Below are 18,938 nucleotides of genomic sequence, written 5' to 3'. Positions count from 1 at the left end.
CGGATGCTTTCGATTCATATAATTCTTTGGCTAAATCTTTTTAAAAGGAGCTGCATTCTAGAGAAAAGAGAAGTGGTTTTGGAGGCGCCGTGGAGAGGAACTTGGTGCATTTTTTTGGGGTTTGGTGTGCCGGGAGTATTTTAGTACTTGTGTGACTAAGTGGATATTTATTTTGCCTTAATGTGTATTTGATTATATTACATCAGCTATAAATACTGGAAGCTCTGAAGCATCTATTTCACTGTCTGTCTCTAATCTTGGCTTTTGAGGAACATTTAATGTCTTGTTGTGGTTACAATTAATCTGCGTGTGTTTTAGCAATTAGCGTTTATGTGCAGCAGCGGATTCTGGCAACTGTCAATCAGCAGCTGTAACAGGCTCTGAGAAAGGATGGCAGAAAACACAAGGTGCTTTCCTGCCTGCCTGGTTATTTGGGAACACAGTTTTGTGGACCAGCACCCTCTCTGGCCCAAATTATGTGCTGTGATTCCCCGTGCAGGCAGTGAGGAGCAGAGGAATGGTGGTATTACCATGGCTTTGATGTGCTGAAGCTCTCTGTTACCTTCCCAGTTTAATGGGCTAAAGTTTAATTTACTTTCTTCACCACCTTTTCCAACAGCTGCTGGTTCTTAATGTCTTGTAATTTCCCTTTATGTGGATGTGCTGGTTTGTTTTAAAAAAACCTTAATTATCATCTAGAATAATATCTATCCCTGTGAGCCATTAACAGAGGGGTGACAAAATACATAAAAATTCGAAGCATTTGAATTCTTCTTGGCTAAGATTTAATAAAACTGATAATATGATACTGTACAAGCAAAACACAGATGGAGGGGGGGAAATGGTTTGTTTTAAACAGAGAGCATCTCTGATAGTTCACATTTATGAACTGCCTACTGTGTTGGTAGCCCCCAGTCGTGAGTATTCCCTACATCTCCGGGGTGTGGGAGCACTCTGCCTATGATTGCTTTTTCCTTATTATTTGCTTTGAGGCTGTTTGTTTTTTGCAAGTGGAAAAACTTAAGAGTAAGAGGTATTGGCAGAACAGTGCAGCTTAGCAAAGCCGATCTGGACATGTTGTGGAATCTGACATGCCCTGGGCTGGGACTGGGAAGTCCACTGGCTGCTCCTGGCTCCACGGGCTGGACACCTCGAGCAAGTCACTGAGCCTTTCTCTGGCAGCCACCACCTGTAAAATGGAGATAAAAATAATGATATTCCTTCAGCTGTTTTCCAGGCTGCAGGAGGTGGGCACGGTACCAGTGTCCTCATTAGCATTTTTTAATAAGGCTCTGCAGATTAATGCCTTGCCCTGGATTGAAGTTGTGGAAGCCGAGTGCTGGTGTGTCACACTCTGCCTCCTCCCCTCTCCTGGGCTCTGCTGCCCTGAAACCTGGGCAGGAGTAAGTTTATTGCAGTGGTGTGTGTGGACAGCACCTGAATTCCTTGCCCTGAGGAGCGCAGGGTGGATCTGTGTATTGATTTTGTACGTGTTGTCCCACTGCTTTGAGCTGTAATAGTTCCCTCTTGCTTTAAGTAGATTTAAATCTGTTTTAAACGAGGAGGCAATAAAATGTTCAGGATCTGCAAACCAGCTTCCTTTTCCATCCGACTGCTCATTATCTGTGCCTTCTCTTTGGATTTGGATTTTTTTCCCTCTGCATCTTGATAGGAGAAATGCTACTAAGGCATAAGTTTGGGAGGCTTCGGCTCCCTTTGCCAGGTGCTCAGCTGGGGTTTGAGTGTGTCAGCTGTGTTTGCTGCTGCAGATTGTGGAGTAGGTAATTGCAGTTTGGTTTATGCACTTTATAAATGGGCTAACAGCCCTTTTTGTACATCATTTTTGTTGTTTTCTGTGAAGAATAGAGAGGAGTCTTTGCATAAAAATACATAAATTATTTAAGATTATGAGAGAGTCAAAGTTCAAACGAAAGAGAATCTTCAGTCAGAACTCCCAAGAAATACAAAAATAAACTGTGCTTTCACAGGGAGGAATTTACCTTATCATAGCTTTTTTGGTTTTGTTTGGGTTCAATAATCGATATTTTATTAATAATTCATTACATTTTCATACAGTTTCTTTGTAGCTACCTGTTGTTGTAAAGTGGCTGATGTGTATCTTTTGGGGTTTTTTAACTGTATCACTTCTGTATAAAACCCACTCTCTGATAGGTGCTGGGAACCACTGATTGCTGTGTATTTTCTAGATAAGTGACCCCAAGGGATTTATACTACTTAGCAGCCCACTATTAGAGGCTGGATTTTTCTAAACCTTCATCACGGGGAAGAAATGAAAGAATGAAAATTTGAAGTGCTGGAGTAAAATTAGGAAGAAAACAGAGCTTAAACCTTTGAATGTAATTTCACTACTAGCAGACTACCTTGAAATTTTAATTTTATCCAAGTATTGGTTGTGAAGGAGGCAACACCTCTCTCCTTCCCTCTGCCCTGCCTTCAGAGTGTGTGGTGCTGTGGTTAAGCCCAGTTGGTGGGGCAGGTGGGCACGGGCTGGAAAAACAGAACTCCCAGATTTGGAGGGAAGCACTTCTCATTGAGCCTTTGAGTGGCCAAGTCTTGGGGACTTTGGGAGAAGAGGGATGAGAAACAGCACCCTCATGTGAAAAACAAAGCCAAAATAAGTGTTGCTCCATTCCTGGTCCTGTTGTTTGTATCCCCGGCGGGGCAGGCGCGTGGTCCCGCAGCCGCGTGTTTTCCCGTGTCTCTGACAGTCTCTTCCATCCCGCAGGTGCTGATGTGACAGGGACAGAGCCCAGCAGCTCTGACAGCAGGGGGGAGCGGCCAGACCCCTACTCCAACGTGGAGGAAGCTCTCCTGGGCGGGGAATCCAGCTACATCCACCAGCCCCTGACTCCAGAGAAGGAGGACGCGCTCCAGGCCGCCACGGTCGCCAACCTGCGCGCGGCTCTCATGAGTAAGAACAGTTTGCTGTCCCTGAAGGCCGACATGCTGGGCGAGGACAGCTCCCTGCTCTTCGAGTACCTACCCAAAGGCACCCACTCGCTCTCTCGTAAGTTGGTGTTCTTATATTTTTATTTTGTTTAAGGGAAATCTTTAGTGAGAAGGAAACACAGGTCACCGCCTCGTTTCTTACTGCTGATATGTTTGTGTCCAGTTTTTTTTTTTCTGTAAAATTTGGAAACCTGTGTGTGATGTTGATCCATGGAAGAAAATACTCAGTCTGTAGGGGTTGTCCTCAAATTTCTGTTTCACTGCTTTGCAAAGTGGTACTTTGCAAACAAAATACAAAATATTTGTGGTAAAGGAGTAGCTCCAAAGGTTTTGAATCCAAACTTGATCGATGTTGAACAGCTTTACTGTTGCTCCTGTGTCTGTGGAAACAGTTGGGGTGTTGCAGATTGCATGTTCTTTATTTTGAGCAGTTTAATTTTGGACCTGTAAGTAATGAGCAGTGATTGATTGTTTTGTTATACGTGCACATGGAAATGAATGTTTTTCTACTGGTGATCTGTTGGAGACAGCTGATGTGAACCATTAGGTGTGGAGAGCTGATTTTTCAACATGTTTTCTTCATTGCAGATTGATTCTCTAGTGCATAAAGAGAGAGAAATTATTAGTGCTGTATTTTAATAAATCCTTCAGAAGGTGGGGATGTCATTTGTGACACTGAATAGGGCAAGCAGCAGCTTTGTGAGGACTACATGTAAATTTCCAGGAGAAAATGTTTATTTTCGTCTGTGCTGAGAAAACTGACCAGTTAAAAAGAACGAAAAGTTCACTTAATGTATCCATTATTCTGTTTTCCTTCAGTTTCCTCAATGGCAAAAGATAAATAACTTTAATGGTCACAGAATCAGAGAATGAATCAAAGAATCACAGAGTAGTTTGGGGTGGGACCTTGAAGACCATCTTATTCCACCCCCCCTGCCATGAGCAGGCACACCTTCCACTTGACCAGGTTGCTCCAAGCTCTGTCCAAGTGGCCAACTGGTCACTGGAGCTGTAGGACAAGGTAGTGGCAGACTTAGTGTCTCCTTTCACTTCTCATGTCTAAACAGTGGTATTATTTTTTTAAAAAATGTTTCTAAAGGAAACTCAAGTTTCTGTACCTCGTTTTGCAGCTCAGGTGTTTGTGGGGAATGGCTGATGCTGCACTCTGGTTTCTCTCACAGTAACTCACTGAATGATCTCCAGTTAAATCAGATTTAGATGGTTCAGGCTGCGCTCCAGGGTTGGAAATCCCTCCATGGCAATGGAATAGCACAGATTCTGCCTCAGTTCAGTGGCTGGGTTTGTGTGCAGGGAGCAGGGTGCCCTCAGCTGGCACTGGGACAGGGCGAGCCTGGATCGATGGTGACCGCGGGTGATTGATGCGCCGCGGGTTCCGATCCGTGACTCGTGACAGGTGGGATCAGCACTTTCATCTTCTGTCATGATAAACTGGAGTAATGATGGGGCTGCCCTCTATCCATCATCCTTCTCTTGGTTGGAGGATTTTAGGTTTTACTTAAAAATTGAAGCACCACTTGGCATAAAGACAAATGAGTATAAGGCAGTCATAAATCCGGGCTGGGAATTAGAGATTGCCCAACCAGCTGAGAAGTGAAATTTGGAGACAGTCATGGTGTAGGCAGAAGACCTACTAAAATAAACTAAAATAAAGCTGGATACATTAGAAAAGGGGGTGGTTGATAGCTCACTGAGGGGTACCATGGCTCAGGAGGTCCTTCCACCATGTATTTGAGGTCCCTGCTCTCCAGTCTTCTCACTACTACTTGAATTTCACTCAGCTGAGCTTCAATTGTCTCGTCTTTATGGAAGCAAAGTGAAATGCCCACGTCAAAAAGAAGGCTGCCTGCTTGATCTGTAGCTCTCACACCAGTCGGGGATGTCACTGTGGCCTGGTAAGAAGATTTTTACAGAAGCAGGGAGTTAAGGGATGTATTTTTCTTTCATCTTATTCAGATTCACAGGTATCAATTTATTTTAATCACTTGAAAAAGATCTTCTGATAAACGATTCACTTTTAAGTGGTCATTACTGAATACAATAGGGCATCAAGTTTAAGGAGAATTTTCGGTGTATAAAATGACAGTGAGGTGAGTGGTAAGAAGATTGTGGAGATCTAAAAGCACAGTCTAGGCTGGTGCTGGCTTTGTAGACGTTTCTGACTTTTTTTCTTCAAAAACAATTTGAGGATGTTGAGTCATTTTAAGTCCTGGGTTATATTAAAAAAAAAAAAAAATAAAGGAGGGAGGAGTAGGCCAGAACACAGTGAAAAAGATTGTATTTAACAAAACAACCAAACCCAGCAGTTTTCATCTATCTGATATGAAAAAGAAATGCACTAATTTGGAGGATTATAAGTGATCAGTCTCTCCTGACTTTGAAAACTGTGAAGTGTTTTTTAATCTTGGCTGCTGTCACTGGATGTCTTTTTGTTCTCTTATGAAGCACTGCAGTACATAACTGGCTCAAGGAGCAGCATCCAGGTTTATTTTACTTATCTGGAGGAAAAAAGACTTAATGGAGGTGGACAGATGCAAATGTTTAAAACTTGGTCAAGCCATTTCTAAAGGGGATACTACTCTCCAAGTCACTGCATACATTAAAGGGTTTTATTTGTTCTTCTGCATACTTCATGCTGTTGTAAAAGTTAGAGGATACCCCAGGGTTTTCATTTTACCCCGTGTTCTTTTTTCCTGATTCACTGTACATGTAATGATCATATGAGGTATGAAGCTATTTGACATTCTTCTGGCGGAAAATGAAGCGCAGGACGCGTGGGGGGGGCCGTTGTATCGCTGTTAACCAGTTCAAACTAATTTAAAATCAGTAGGAAAAATTTAAATATCTTGCCATTTCGGTGGCACAGTTGCCAGATAACCTGCAGCTGAAGGGCTCTGCGAGTTTGACGTTCGTGATGTGTGATCAAGACTGACGTTGTTCATATGCTTGTCAGAAAGCTGGAACATGCAGGTTTTGCAGGGAAAAAAGTACGTGTGAGTTACTCATGGGTAACACCGACACGCCTGGGGAACTGCTGGCTATTGAACCTGCATGGCTTGCTGCTGGGGGGGTCTTTCAGATGAGGCGTCGTGAGAAATTCAGTTTTCCTGGTCTTGTACGTGTTTTCTTGTCTGTCTGTAAAAGCAGGTGGTTGTTCTGTGATTTCTGACCTCAGCGGAGCGTTTCTGGGGAGCTCCTTGGTTTAATAACGTGTGTCTTATTCCATTTACGAGCCTGAACTTTGGTAGCATTGTTCCTCATGGTTACATCACGTGGCCAGAAGTCTCAAAGGCTTTAGTCGAATGTTTTGAGCTGGTTTTTTACCAAGTATAATCAAGAGAACGGGAATTTTAACATTCATTAGAAAATGAGGTGGTTAGTTCACATCCTTGTTTTCTTATTAAGAAAAAAAAAAAGAGAGAATTTTAAGACCGTGGGATGACTGGCTCCCTTAAAGGGCAACTTCCACGTTTCAGAATAGCACATTGCATGCTTTTTTATATGTCTAAGTTTGGCTTTTCCTGTTTACCCTGTTGCAACTGAAACTGTTTATAGAAGCAATTCCTATGAAGCTTCCAGTCCAAGTGATTACATGGTACACAGAGCCCTTTTCTTTTGGGCAAACCAACTAATAGGTTATTTTTAGTTAGTGGTTCATTGGAGCCAATAATTTATTCTTGCACTGGATGTTAGGGAACACATTTTGCACAGTGGTCAACTTTTCCCAAGAGGAAGTTAAAGGTATTCAGTTTGGCATGGAATTTTTGTACACGGTAAACAAACATTTAGGGGAGAATGGATACAATTTTAAATGAGATATAATAACTTTGCCTTTCACTTTTCCACAATAATTTGCTGTCTAGCTGTCAGAGAATGCTGCATTCATATAAATACTGCTAACCCCCTGCTTCATCCTCTGTATGAAGGAAAATGCTTTTGTTTTCTGATTTAGGAAGTTAAAATACTTTTGATTAAAATTCATTTCTGCACAAATTTAGGAGGGAAAAGGGTTTCTCACAGCACTAGTCATAATGGGGCAAAACATAAATCCAGGTGCTGTCTGGGTTCTTGTGTACAAAGTGTGGGTCACTGATGTGGGTTTCTTTTCTTGTGTTACTTGTTGAAACCAAATAAATATTAATTATTGTTTGAAAACTCATCTTTGTACTTTGTTGTGTTGTACGTCTTTGTGGCTCAGTTGGATGATTGTTTCTCTGTGCTCTATTTCACTGCTCGCTCATGAGCTTTAACTTTTGCTTTAAGAAGTACAGAGCCTGTGGAACTCTGGAGAGGTGCTAAAAAAGAATTAATCAAGCCAGGCCCCACTGGCTTATCTTTACTGTATGCTGAAGTACCATTAGTTAAAGGAAGTGCAAGCCAGAGATGCCTCTGGGGCAGTTTGAATCAGTTTGGGATGTTCAGGGAGGAAAAAAAAAGGAATGTGTGGCTGTCTAAGCAGGAATTCTGCTATGGACTTGGAGAGCTGGATTCCTGGTAACGGTTTCTAACAAAAAATACTGGTGAATTCCTGATTTTTCTGATTTTTTTCCTATCTTCAATTTATGAGACCTTAGCATTTTGTTGTCCTACCCTTAAATTACAACAGCAACACATGAGCACCACCGGAGTGAAACTCTGGAGCGTTGTTATCCCAGATGAATAGAGTTAACTCAGTTGTGAAAGATTTCAGTCTGGGATCAAAGCGGAGGAAGGTAAATCAAACATCCAGCTTGTGGCACAAGAGCAGAATTTCCTTTGATAGCTGATAAAAAAAAGTAAGGTTTGGGATTGTTCACGTTTCTTGGTGTGGTTTCACTCGAGTGCTTTGTTGTCACCCAGATCACAGCGCTTTGTATTCAGACACAGTGTAAACTGTGACTTGTTATTTGTAGCTGCATTGGAGAGTGTGTTTTTTTGTATCCCTGAAGGTTTCAATCAGACTCTCTTCGTACTGGAAATGGAAAAGCCTTTAGGCCATAGAGTGCTTTAAATATGAATTTGTTTATTTTATGCCGTATTTGCTTCTGGTTTTGCCTCCTTGCTTTTCAAAAAGAACCACCGGCTCAATATGTCATTCCAATATTCATTCAAGGCGTGTGCTAAAGTTTGTTTAACAATTTATAATGTACACTGATTTTGATGACACAGTCTTTATTTGTATTTAGCTTTGTCATTGATTTTCAGGACAGTTTCTGGAATATTGTTTTCCACTTGGTTGTTGCTACAGTGCAGGCGAGAGGGTGCAACTCTGCTTGGGCCGGACACAGCGTGATTTCCTTTTGAACTAAGGGAGATTTTTAGACTGTAATGACTGTTAGGTGTAATTGAAGAGTTTTGTACAAATATTTGAACTTCCATGCTTGCTAACTGTAGAATGACAGGAATCCTTTTTCCCATCTTTTGTAAAGCACTTTGAGATCAAGGACTGACGGCCCAATATTAAATAAACCACCACGGACAGATCTTGAAATCTGAACCTTTGACATAAACTTTCAAGTTAGCGGAATGAAGTCTCTGTGTACGTTCCTTAAAGGTGGAAATGTATGTGTTTGGAATGGTGCTTCTCCGAGAGAAATGTGATTGCTCTGGATATTTGTGCTGCACTGTGCTTCTCTCTCCCGACGGACTCTGTAGTGACCGTGCCGTGCGATGTAACTCCAGCACATGCGTTTGGGTGGGGAGGCTGGTTTTAAAAAAAACCAAGGAACCAACCAGAAAGACCAAAAGCCTGGCATCCCTGTCCTGCTGCGTTCCCTCCCACTGACAGAAGATGAGCTGCGAGTGCTGGGGCGCTGCCTTTGCGAGGCCGTTTTTAAAGCCACCAGCTGGTGCTCGTTCACGTGGGTGAGACTCGTTTCCTGTGTTCCCCAGGGCCTGGCACCAACTCGAATCCTTCAAGGGGCGAATGTGATGGCAAAGTGGAAGCACCATCTCCCCCGCTGCCTTCAGCACACCTTGCCACTCAGAGCCCCCCCGGGATCTGCTCTTCTGGTGAATTGTCACCAGAAACTGTGATAAAAGGAGAGGTGCCTTCCTCAACCCAGGTAAGATCGAGGGGGGAAGCGCAAAGAAATTGAAATGCAAAGGTGTCTGTTTGATCAAATCCTTCTCAGTTAGGAGTTTGAAAGGCCTAATACCTTCTACTTTAGTCTGTTAGTTTTTTTTAAAAGGAATATAGGTTATTTTAAAACTAGAAGTCTGTTGAGGTCAGGGCTAGTGCTGTCCCAGTTTTAGCCTTTTTCCCTTACCTGAACAAAATTTCCATTCAAAAACCTCTGGGTTTTTTTTAGATATACCTGCCCTTTTTGTTGTAAATCCCTTCATTTGCACAACATTGCACACAAGCATATAATAATGGCATGAAGGTAGCCAAGACCTCAGCTACCCATTGCTCACTTCTGGTGTTCTGCATTGGGATTTCTTGTTACTGCCTAAATTTGGACAGAAGCGGGCTGGCTCTATTACAGAAGTCAGGAGTTTGACCTAAAATCTGTAATTTTCTGTGGCGTGTCCTAATGTTCTTAAGTGATGCTTTAATTCTATTAAACAAATGGATGGAAACACAGATTTTCCTCTGCAGTCCCTGTAGGGTGAAGTGAGCTGGTCTGCCTGGTCTGCACAGACCTGCCGAGGCTGCAATGTGCCTCTGCCTCATACAGGGTTGCCATCTGCCACACGCTGGCATATCGTGAAGGATTTATGAAAAAAAAAAAGAATAAAATCAGCTTTTATTTAGAATTTGGCCCAGCAGTGCCAGAGAGCATTGCATAAAGGGAGCTACACAGAAGGTGTTTGTCTTCTACGGGCTTCTCTGTGTGGAAAGGAAAAGTAGCTGTGGGAGAATTTTCCAGTTCTGTTGTATCTGCTGTAAATTTTCCACCCAGTGTTTCCCGTTGGCCTGAGTGGGAGCTACGGATGCTTAGTGAGACTGGAAACTGAGTGGTTACCCAGGACCTAAACAGGAATGTTGGTTACTGTCTTCAAAACACCAGATCCTGCAAAACATATCCCAGTTCACTGCTTTGGCAGTGAAAGCTTTGTAAAGGCACGTAGGGTTGCCAGGTCAAGTGATTGAGCCTCCTTTAGAGAAAGGGGGAAGGCAGTGCCAGCAGTGGGAGTTCTGCCTGCCAGGACAGATCCTCTGCCTTAACCTCCACGTGCTTTTCCTTTGCAGGCCGCTTACGACAGAGTGTTGGCACTTTGGCAGTTTGATAACTCTGACTCAGGTAAGCAGAGAGAAATATATTTCTTTAAACTGTAAATTATTTTACACCTGAAGGCACTGATCTCTGCACGTGCATCCGTGGTTCTGTTTCAGATACGAGTTTCTCGAGGCCCGAAGACGCGGACGTCGCCGCCGATGGGACGTTCCTGGATTCGGCCCTGGCCAAGAGGCTGACCTGTGGTTTCTGCAGGAGGGTGTTCCAGTGTGCTGAGGAGCTGAAGGAGCACATCCACGAGCACGCCTTCTCCATGCTCCTCCCGCTGGATGTGGTTGACTGCTCCTGGCCCGGCCTCGCCGACAGCGTTCCTGCCGGCCAGCTCGGCCGCTTCCAGTGCTCCAAGTGCCCCGCGAGCTTCACTCTGAAATCCAACATGGATCGGCACGAAAAGACCATCCACTTCCACTGTAAGAAGATGCAGTGTCCTAACTGTGCCAAGCTGTTCCGCGACAAGACAGACTTAAACCGGCACCTTCTGTCCGTGCACTCGAGCGAGCGCACCTTTGTCTGTCTCTGCTGTGGGAAGGGCTTCGGTACCCAGAAGAACCTCAGTAGCCACGTGAAAACGTGTTACCTGGGCTCTGCCCACCTGGCTGGGTTGGAGCTTTTGGACAGTGTAGGACCAAGCGAGGATCCTGAGGATGCGTAGCTGCTGTTGTGTTATTATGAGACGCTTCCTTAAACTAGGAAAAGCAAATTGTTCCGCGGCTCTCGCGCTGCAAATAAACGTTCCACGGGTGTCATTTCAGAGAGTAACTCCCCAAAGCTGATCAGTTGATACTGTGGTGGTTCCAGATCCTGTGTCACTGCAGCCTCGGTGCAGTTTTTGTGCAGAGACAACTTTTGTCAGTCCACACAATGGGCACTTTGGCTGTTTTATTGGTGTGCTCATACTGTGTTCTTACACTACCTTCAACTTTATCAGTAGATCTCAAAGTGCTTTATAAAAGAAATGGTGATGTTTTCCTCATATTTTTTTCGGAAAATAACACATCTCAGGTCGTTGAAAGTATTAGTAATAGAGCTAATAAGAGAATTCAGTTGCAAGTTCTGCTCTAGTACTGTGCCTTTAGACAATTTGGGCTTTTCAGTGTGGATTTAGGAGCTGTGGAAGCACTGGGTTGCTCAGCCCTGTAAGCTGTTTGTAAAGTCTGGTTTTCTGTGTCTTTTAAAGGAGAAAAACATGCTGCTTGTTTGTATGTGCAACAGAGTATGTTATTTGGGCTTGAAAGTTGTCTCAAAGCTTGTATGTTTTATTGGTATTATATTTGAGTACTTTTAGGACTTCTTTTTAAGAATCCTGGAGTATGGCTGTGGTTCTCAGGAATTCTGTACATTTTTGTGACTCGTTTGTTTTATATACTGTAATTAATAGTCAGGCTGAGTGTGTGGTGTTGAAGCAGAGGAAGGGGATCTTCACATAGATCTAATTGTGACTTGGGGTGTGCACACAGAATCAGTAGTGGCTGTTCCTGCTGGGTAGAAATCTTACTGTAATTCCTGTTTTATTCTGTGAAATTCACTTGCTTTTTAAAAAGATTAAATATTTCTGTGTCTCTCGCTGTATATTTACATACTAAACCAGATTATGGTGACTGTGAAATGAAAGTAGCATAATTAAGTGCAGTGCTTCCCAGCTGCTCTGTGTGCAGCACAGCTTGGCAGTGTGTGGGGTTGCTTTCCTCAGTGGGTGAGAGACAGCTGAGGAGGAAAAAGCTTCTACAAACGTTCTTTAGAGTTCCTCAGGAAAGTTCTTTCTTGTTGTACTGTTGCATCTCAGGGAGACAAAAATGAGAAATATTTAATCGTGCACAAAGTGGACTTGAGCAGCCTGGAGACTCTGGTGGGGAGCTTCTTCCAGAGCTGTTTCCTGTGGAAAGTTGAGAGAGCCCCTCAATTCCTGCTGCCCTTGGGCTTGTAAAGAGGGAACAGGTATATTCAGGTGCAACACTGCTCTGCTTGTTCCTGCTGCAAGTCGGAGCTTCAGGGAGACATCTCTGTGCCGTGCCAGGGCTGGGAAGCTGGGATTTCCCTGCTTGGCTTGGTTCTTACTCTTCCTTTGAGCAGACTGCAGTCAGGATTGAGAAGAAGTTCATATATAATCAGGGTAGTACATTGTACTTTAATCATTTAGGTTTAAATTTCACAGTTTTTGCAAAGTCATGTTTATTTTTTCCGCTCTTGTTGCCATTGACGTCTTTGGCATCGGGGGTCTCAGCTGTCTGTGAATGTGTGTAGTTTTTAGTCTGTCAGCTTCCCTTGTGACAGATGTCAGAGTAGTTGCCTCGTGATTTATTTTGCTCTTAAATAACCAGCAAGTAAGGGAGGAGAAAGCTGAGCCAAGAGACAAAGTTGTGACCAAACGAGTCTTATCTGGAAATCTGGGAGCAGCAGGGTAGGATTTGTCTGAAATTGGAAAGTAAGATGCCAGCAAAAGCAATGTCAGCAACATTTGAAAGGCTTCATTCATATGATAGTTCATGATATTTCATGTTTGTTCATTTTTCTCATGTTTGAGAATTTAATTTAACATTAACTTTTTTTTTCTGTAGTCAGGTCAATTCACTGTCTCTAGTGAAGTTTAAGTAGTATTTTCCTTGGCCTGTACATCAGAGTGCTTCCCAGCATCGGCACTGGGAATTTCCAGTGTTTCCCTTCAGGATCAGGACTAGGATTTTTAAGTTGTTAGAACCATAGGATATAGCAGAGCAGAGCCTTACTGGGCTTGTGCAGAACAGGTGTTAGAAGCAGGATTTTTTTGCTAGGAAATGGCATGGGAGGATGATGGGAAGTGGATGAGTCTGACAATTAAATTACACCTCACTGTTTATAACCTTAAGTATAATGGGCATTAAGCGGACAAGAATTCTCCTAAAGTTTGTGAATTCTTCATAATAACCCAATGAGTGCAGTATTTTAGTGATTATTAACTAGGTATCTGTTTACAGAGTTAATCCACAGCAGCTCTACCAGGCAGGGCGTCACTAGTGCTTTTTTTTCCTCCCTCAGGGATGTAGGAGCCTGTTTCCTTTAACAGCCTCACTGAAATAAGTTACTTGAAATGACAATACCAAAGGCTTTTTCCCAAGCACTGTTGTGTTGGTTTTAAAAGCACGCATTTCCATAAATATTTTAGTGACATTAAGTACACAAATTTTTGCTGTGGCACTGTTTTTATTCTCCATTCCTTGGTGCTGTGTCCAGTAGCTCATCATCTACGGTGCTGCTGTTAATCATCTCAATGATCATGTTAAAGATGATTTCTTAGGACCTTAATGCTGCTATATTTAATGCTGCTCTATAAAATACTGTCATTTAGACAAAGATGATGCTCATACCAAAGCTGGTATGTTACTCATTAAATAGATGTACTGTGGGTGCATATATTTAACAGGACTGTGAAAATGTTAACTCTGCAATACAGTTACTTTTCTGACAATGCTGCTGGTTTTCAGGTGTTTCCTTTTGTAGATACAAGAACTAAATATGTGGCTATTTGGTGAAAAAATAAAAGTATAGCTGCAAACAGTGTTCTGTGAGTATTTCTAAATAGAAATGTACTAGAAGCTGAAATGTTTTTCTTGAGTGATTTAAGCTAAATGCAGGTGTGAGGGATCTCGGGATTGGACAGTGTTAGGAATAGTCTTGAAAATACATGGATGTGCTGGAAGCAGGTGGTTGTTGGTGTGTGGAGGAGGGTGCTGGGGGTGCAGGTCATGCACCTGACACTGGGTGTTGCCTTTTCAGCTTTGCAGCAGCTCAGCCATGAAATAAAAGGAGAAGTGTGGGCAGGGAGAGCAGGCACCTGGTCACCTGGGAATTGACAGGATCAGGTACGACCTGGTGATGTAGGAAATAAGGTGTTTTGTGGTATTATACCCTTAAAGTACCTTTGCTTCGTGATCCCGGGATCTGGTTGCTGTCAGGATCTCTGTGTCAGTGTTTTCCAGTGGTTCCACCCAGCTTGCTTACCTTGTGTGGACTCCATAGTAACAGGGTTATTAGAAGTCTGTGTGTGGCCTGTCACTAATGATCGAGTGGTTACAAGATCAGACTGGAAGCATATTTATCATAAATAGCTTTGTATCCTAAAATCATAAAATTGCCACCTGCTGTAGGAAAACGTGGGCTCCTTGCCTCTGAGTGTGTAGATGAGGAGGGGGGTGTCAAAACCAAAGGAGAAGATAAAGCAAAAAGTAGTTTTCCTGTAATATAAAAGAAAGTTTTCATATTCTGGGTGTTTAAAAAAAAAAAAAAGATGTTAAAATGTTATAAATGAGAAGATCAATGTGGGGTAGGAGAATGGCTGGTGTTTTGGTCACCAACCAGAGCTTGCACAAGGCTCTGGGCATCAGGCTATGCTCAGGCATCTCCTCTGGGAGATTCCCAAAGCAAGTTCAGAGTCTCCTGAACACTCTGCCCCGTTGCAGTGGGTGAGCTTTGCTGACAGGTGAATAAAATATTCCTTAGCCTTGGCTTTCCCTGGTGTCAGTGTTGCAGCCATGGCCCAGGTGAGTTGGCACTTCTCTTTTTTTTTTTTTTTTCTTTCCCTTGGCCTAGAAAATTCTCTTGACAGCTTTAGAAATGTGCTGAGAAAACAGCAAACCACCCAACAAAAGCAGCTGTGGGCTGGACCACCACAGGTGCTGAGCAGCCCAAGCCACCGAGTTAGAAGCCCAAGAACAGAATATAAGAATATTAAATACAATGCAAACTGATAATCAGAGGAAGTTTTTTTCCCACAAAGTTGCCTGTGCGTAGGATGCGTTTAATTCTGAGTAGTCAGAACAAATGCTGAGATAAACTTCGTATTATGGCAGCTTTTAAGGTCTTGAATAATGCTTTTAGAGTGTATTAGAACAATAGAAAACTTCTTAGACTACTTTTTTCTAAGGTGAAATGTTGAAATGTTTGCTCTGATTGTCCAAGGGAGGTGTTACCTTATTTAAAGGTGTCTTTTAATAGTGTCAGGTGGTTTTGCACTTCTGCATGAGTGACAAATGTAGCTACTTTTCACGGTGTTTCTATTGGAATACAAGACAAAGTAAATTTTAAAAGCAGCAGAAAAAAAAAAACAGCCCACGAATTGGGCATGAAATGACACCAAGTACATGGGCTTACTGTTTTTCCTTAAAAAGGCCATTTTTCAGTGTACAGTAGAACTCCTGGGCATCACCTGTGACATACTGAGGACATGCACTGTACACACACCTAGTAGGGCATTTATAGGAGGTAATATTTCATTAAGCATCTAAAAATACTGCCAAGTACTGCCTCTTTTAGGAGCTAGGTAGTAGGTCTGGTATTCCCTGATTCTCTCAGCTCTCTTCCACAGACTCTCATTTACCAAGAGCCATTTGCATACACGTAAGGAAGTTGAGATCATTAACCAGAACTTGCTCTTTTTCCCCCTCCTTGTTATGTTAATATATTGCTTTGAGAAATAACAATAATTAGGAGAAAAGTGGGTGAAAATTAGCATAATAATGGGAAGCAATAGAATAATGAGAAGCTGGAGATTTAAAATCATCTCCATGTGGACAGTCACTTCCAAACTTTTACTGGGGGGACGTCCTCAGGGAGCAGCAAATACTCTGTTTTCACCTGCTGTATTCTGTGTGTGACACTGTAGCTGTGTTTGGGGGAGGAACCAGGGTTGGATAGCATTGAGAGTGGTGGTTTTAATTGTTCTCTTTCTTCTGGGTTATCCTCAGTCTCTGCTCCTTCTCCAAAATGCTCTTGGGGTGTGTGATGATGTTCTTGCACTGCTGCATAAATAGCAGTAAAGCACATAATGCTGTTGGGGTGTTACCTCTGCAGGCTTCTGTTTCTGGCTCCCTGCTTCCTCCACAAGTAATAGGGTTAAAATTTTATGTCTTGATATTTAGGATAATTCTTTATAATAAAGCAGAACTGTAGCAGGTTGCCAGCCCTCTTTATTTCCCCTTCAGCAAGTGTTGGGCAATGTCTGTAACAGCCTGTTGCTAAATGTTTATGTGTTGCCTCGTTCAAAAGCTGCTCTGATAAAGGTACTTAACCTCTTAGCTTCAATAACAGAAGGGCAATAATGTAATGTAATGACTAAAATATATAGGTGGTTAAGGGGTGAGAGTCTGATTTCACAGTGAACTAATTTAATAGCGAAATAGTCAACCAGAAGACTGTTTTGAGACGTTCTGAGATGAACCTGTGTGTTCTGCTTGCTCTCTTACAGTCAACGAGTTCACAGTCATCAGGAAGAAGTTCAAGTGCCCGTACTGCAGCTTTTCAGCCATGCATCAGTGCATCCTGAAGAGACACATGCGATCCCACACGGGAGAAAGGCCCTATCCCTGCGAGATCTGTGGGAAGAAGTTCACCCGCCGGGAGCACATGAAGCGGCACACCTTGGTGAGGGCAGTGCTGGGGGAATCAGCCTGTTTGTTGGGGTTTAAAAAGGAGAGAGGCTTCACCTGGTTTAAGTCTGGGTTTTGTTTCCCCTCCTGGGGCTCGACTGAAGGCTTCTCCTGTGTCTTTTTTCCCTGCCTTTCAAAGGCCTCGTGATTGGCTGCCTGTTCATCCAGAGCTACCTTTTCCTGCTCTCCAAGCTCAGCCAGAGGGTTTCCAAGGTTTAAATTGGATATTGGCAAAAAATTCTTCATGGAAAGGGCTGGCAAGCCCTGGCACAGGCTGGAGTCACCTTTCCTGGAGGGGTTTAACAGATTTATAGATGTGGCACTTGGGAGACATGGTTTAGTGGTGGGTTTGGCAGTGCTGGTGGAATGATTGGACATGATCTTGGAGGGTTTTCCCAACCTTAACAATTTCATAATTCTATGATTCTGTGTGGAAAGCTTTAAAATACATTGCTCAGCCAGAATTCAAGGCAAAGCTGCACTGGTCTGGCCATGCTTAGTTATCAGAAATACTGTTACACCTTATTAAAGAAGGGCTGCTCAGCTCCGGCTGCAAGGCTGGTGCTGGTGTCCAGCTCTTCACAGCTTCCTCAGAAACAAAATTTTAAGCCAAACATTAATTATTTTTCTTTTTAGAGTAAAATAATTCCCTGTCCTAAAGAGGTTCTCCAAGCTTGGTGTAGAGGTGCTACTGTGGGAGAGCAGATAGTTTCTAGATGATTATTTCAGCAGCAGGTGCCGGCAGTGGGCACAGCTCACCAACAGCAGTGCCCCAGCACCGGGATCATTGGGGGCCTGCGTGACAATTTGCCACAAACCCCCACCACCTCCTTCCCTTCCTTCCCTGCACGCTTGTGTCCATTCGGATGAGTGCCCAGCCATCTGCTCGGGGGACTGGCTGCTCCCCAAGATGTCCCTTCCCTATTTCCTTGGGGCCTTGCGGCTCTGGTGTTCCGGAGGCACATCCAACAGTGAGCTCAGTCCTGCTGCAAGCACACAGGTTTCAGGATCAGTTACTGGTTTTGCAGCAGTAACTGCATGTAACTGTAGTGACAGCAGTAACTGTCGTGCCAGCTGGTTGCCTCCATTATTTTATTTCTGAGAACTTTCCCTTTTTACGATTCTTTTTTCGTGAACTTAGGATGTTGTCAGCACATTTACCCCCCTCTTCATTGGAATATTGGTTTTTAGTCAGTTAGAATATGATGTTGCTAATGGCATGGTCTGATACTGAGGGTCAGATGCTGTTTCTGTGTTTAATACTTACTAATTTGGCAGTAAGGGAAATAAGATTAATTTCTGCTCAGCTGCATCCAGGAATATGGTTCTCTTTGAAGCAGCTGACTGAACTGCTGGAAAGGAGGGAGAGAAATGATCAGGTTTTTAACAGATATTCAGCCTACTCTAGTGGAAGGTGTCCCTGCCCATGGCAGGGGGTTGGAACAAGATGAGCTTTTAGGTCCCTTCCAACCAAAACCAGTCAGTGATTTTGTGATAATTACAAATTGCTTTAGTACCTGTTTTATAATTCCTTCTTTTTATGGCTCGTTTAGCCCTTATTCTGCACCCCTGACCACTTTCTGTTCTCCTATTCAGCTTTTGATGCCTGAAAATCATTCTTCTACGAGTTAGAAGTGAATGATACCTATAGATCCAGCTGGATGACTCTGACCAGCCCTGTCCAACTGCTTTTGAAAAAAGTAATAAAATCCAATGCCTTTGCTTGATGCAGTAGAAGAATGTCGTGGGGACTAGCTCAGAGCAGGGGAACCTGCAGCCAGAGCACATCAGAGGCACTCCCAGGCTTTGAACACGGCTGGGACTGGTGTAACACAGAGCCTGAGCCAGTGTCCTGCAGCAGTGAGGGCTGAAGGGGCTATGATGGGTCAATTTGTCCTCTTCCCAAAGAGGTTTAGCTCAGCTGAGTATTCTGGAGTAGAGGGTTATGGAGAATCAGGTTAGAGCTGTTGATCCCATGCTGAGGCAGGAGCAAGGAACTGACATCCAGGCAACTGCTTTAAAATATAAGGAAGGGCTTTAACTGGCAAAACTTTTCCCACAGGCTGTTGGGAGCATGGAAAGAAATGAGTTAAAGAAGGATTAGGGACTGGTGGTATGTGCCCCAAGGCTCTGGTGGCTGATGGGCTGTCCCCAAATCATTGGCCACTGGATCCTTATCTGCTTCTACACCACTTCCCAAAGTGTCCTTGAGGATCAGTTCCAGCCACAGGGCATCAGCCAAGGCAAGTGCCCATGTGGTGTTAATATATAAAAGAAGGAATATATATATAAAATTTATAAATATATATTAGGCAACCCTAAAATATTCAGG

General features: G+C 43.3%; 1 protein-coding gene across 6 annotated transcripts in view; it reads left to right on the top strand.

Moving 5' to 3' along the window:
• ZBTB46 (zinc finger and BTB domain containing 46) overlaps nt 1–18,938 on the top strand; it is a 51,992-nt gene that overhangs the window by 27,622 nt on the left and 5,432 nt on the right. For 5 of the 6 annotated variants that reach the window (XM_064673926.1, XM_064673924.1, XM_064673925.1 and 2 more), the window contains 5 exons: nt 2,747–3,028; nt 8,860–9,032; nt 10,163–10,214; nt 10,307–10,618; nt 16,426–16,601. In XM_064673926.1, the coding sequence (XP_064529996.1) occupies nt 2,747–3,028; nt 8,860–9,032; nt 10,163–10,214; nt 10,307–10,618; nt 16,426–16,601 (995 nt within the window). The remainder of the gene's footprint in view (nt 1–2,746; nt 3,029–8,859; nt 9,033–10,162; nt 10,215–10,306; nt 10,619–16,425; nt 16,602–18,938) is intronic. The other variant, XM_064673927.1, reaches the window with a different exon arrangement.

This window comes from Pseudopipra pipra, chromosome 17, assembly GCF_036250125.1.
Source record: "Pseudopipra pipra isolate bDixPip1 chromosome 17, bDixPip1.hap1, whole genome shotgun sequence".
NCBI classification, from domain to species: Eukaryota; Metazoa; Chordata; class Aves; order Passeriformes; family Pipridae; genus Pseudopipra; species Pseudopipra pipra.
This window is presented reverse-complemented; position numbering and strand designations above follow the sequence as displayed.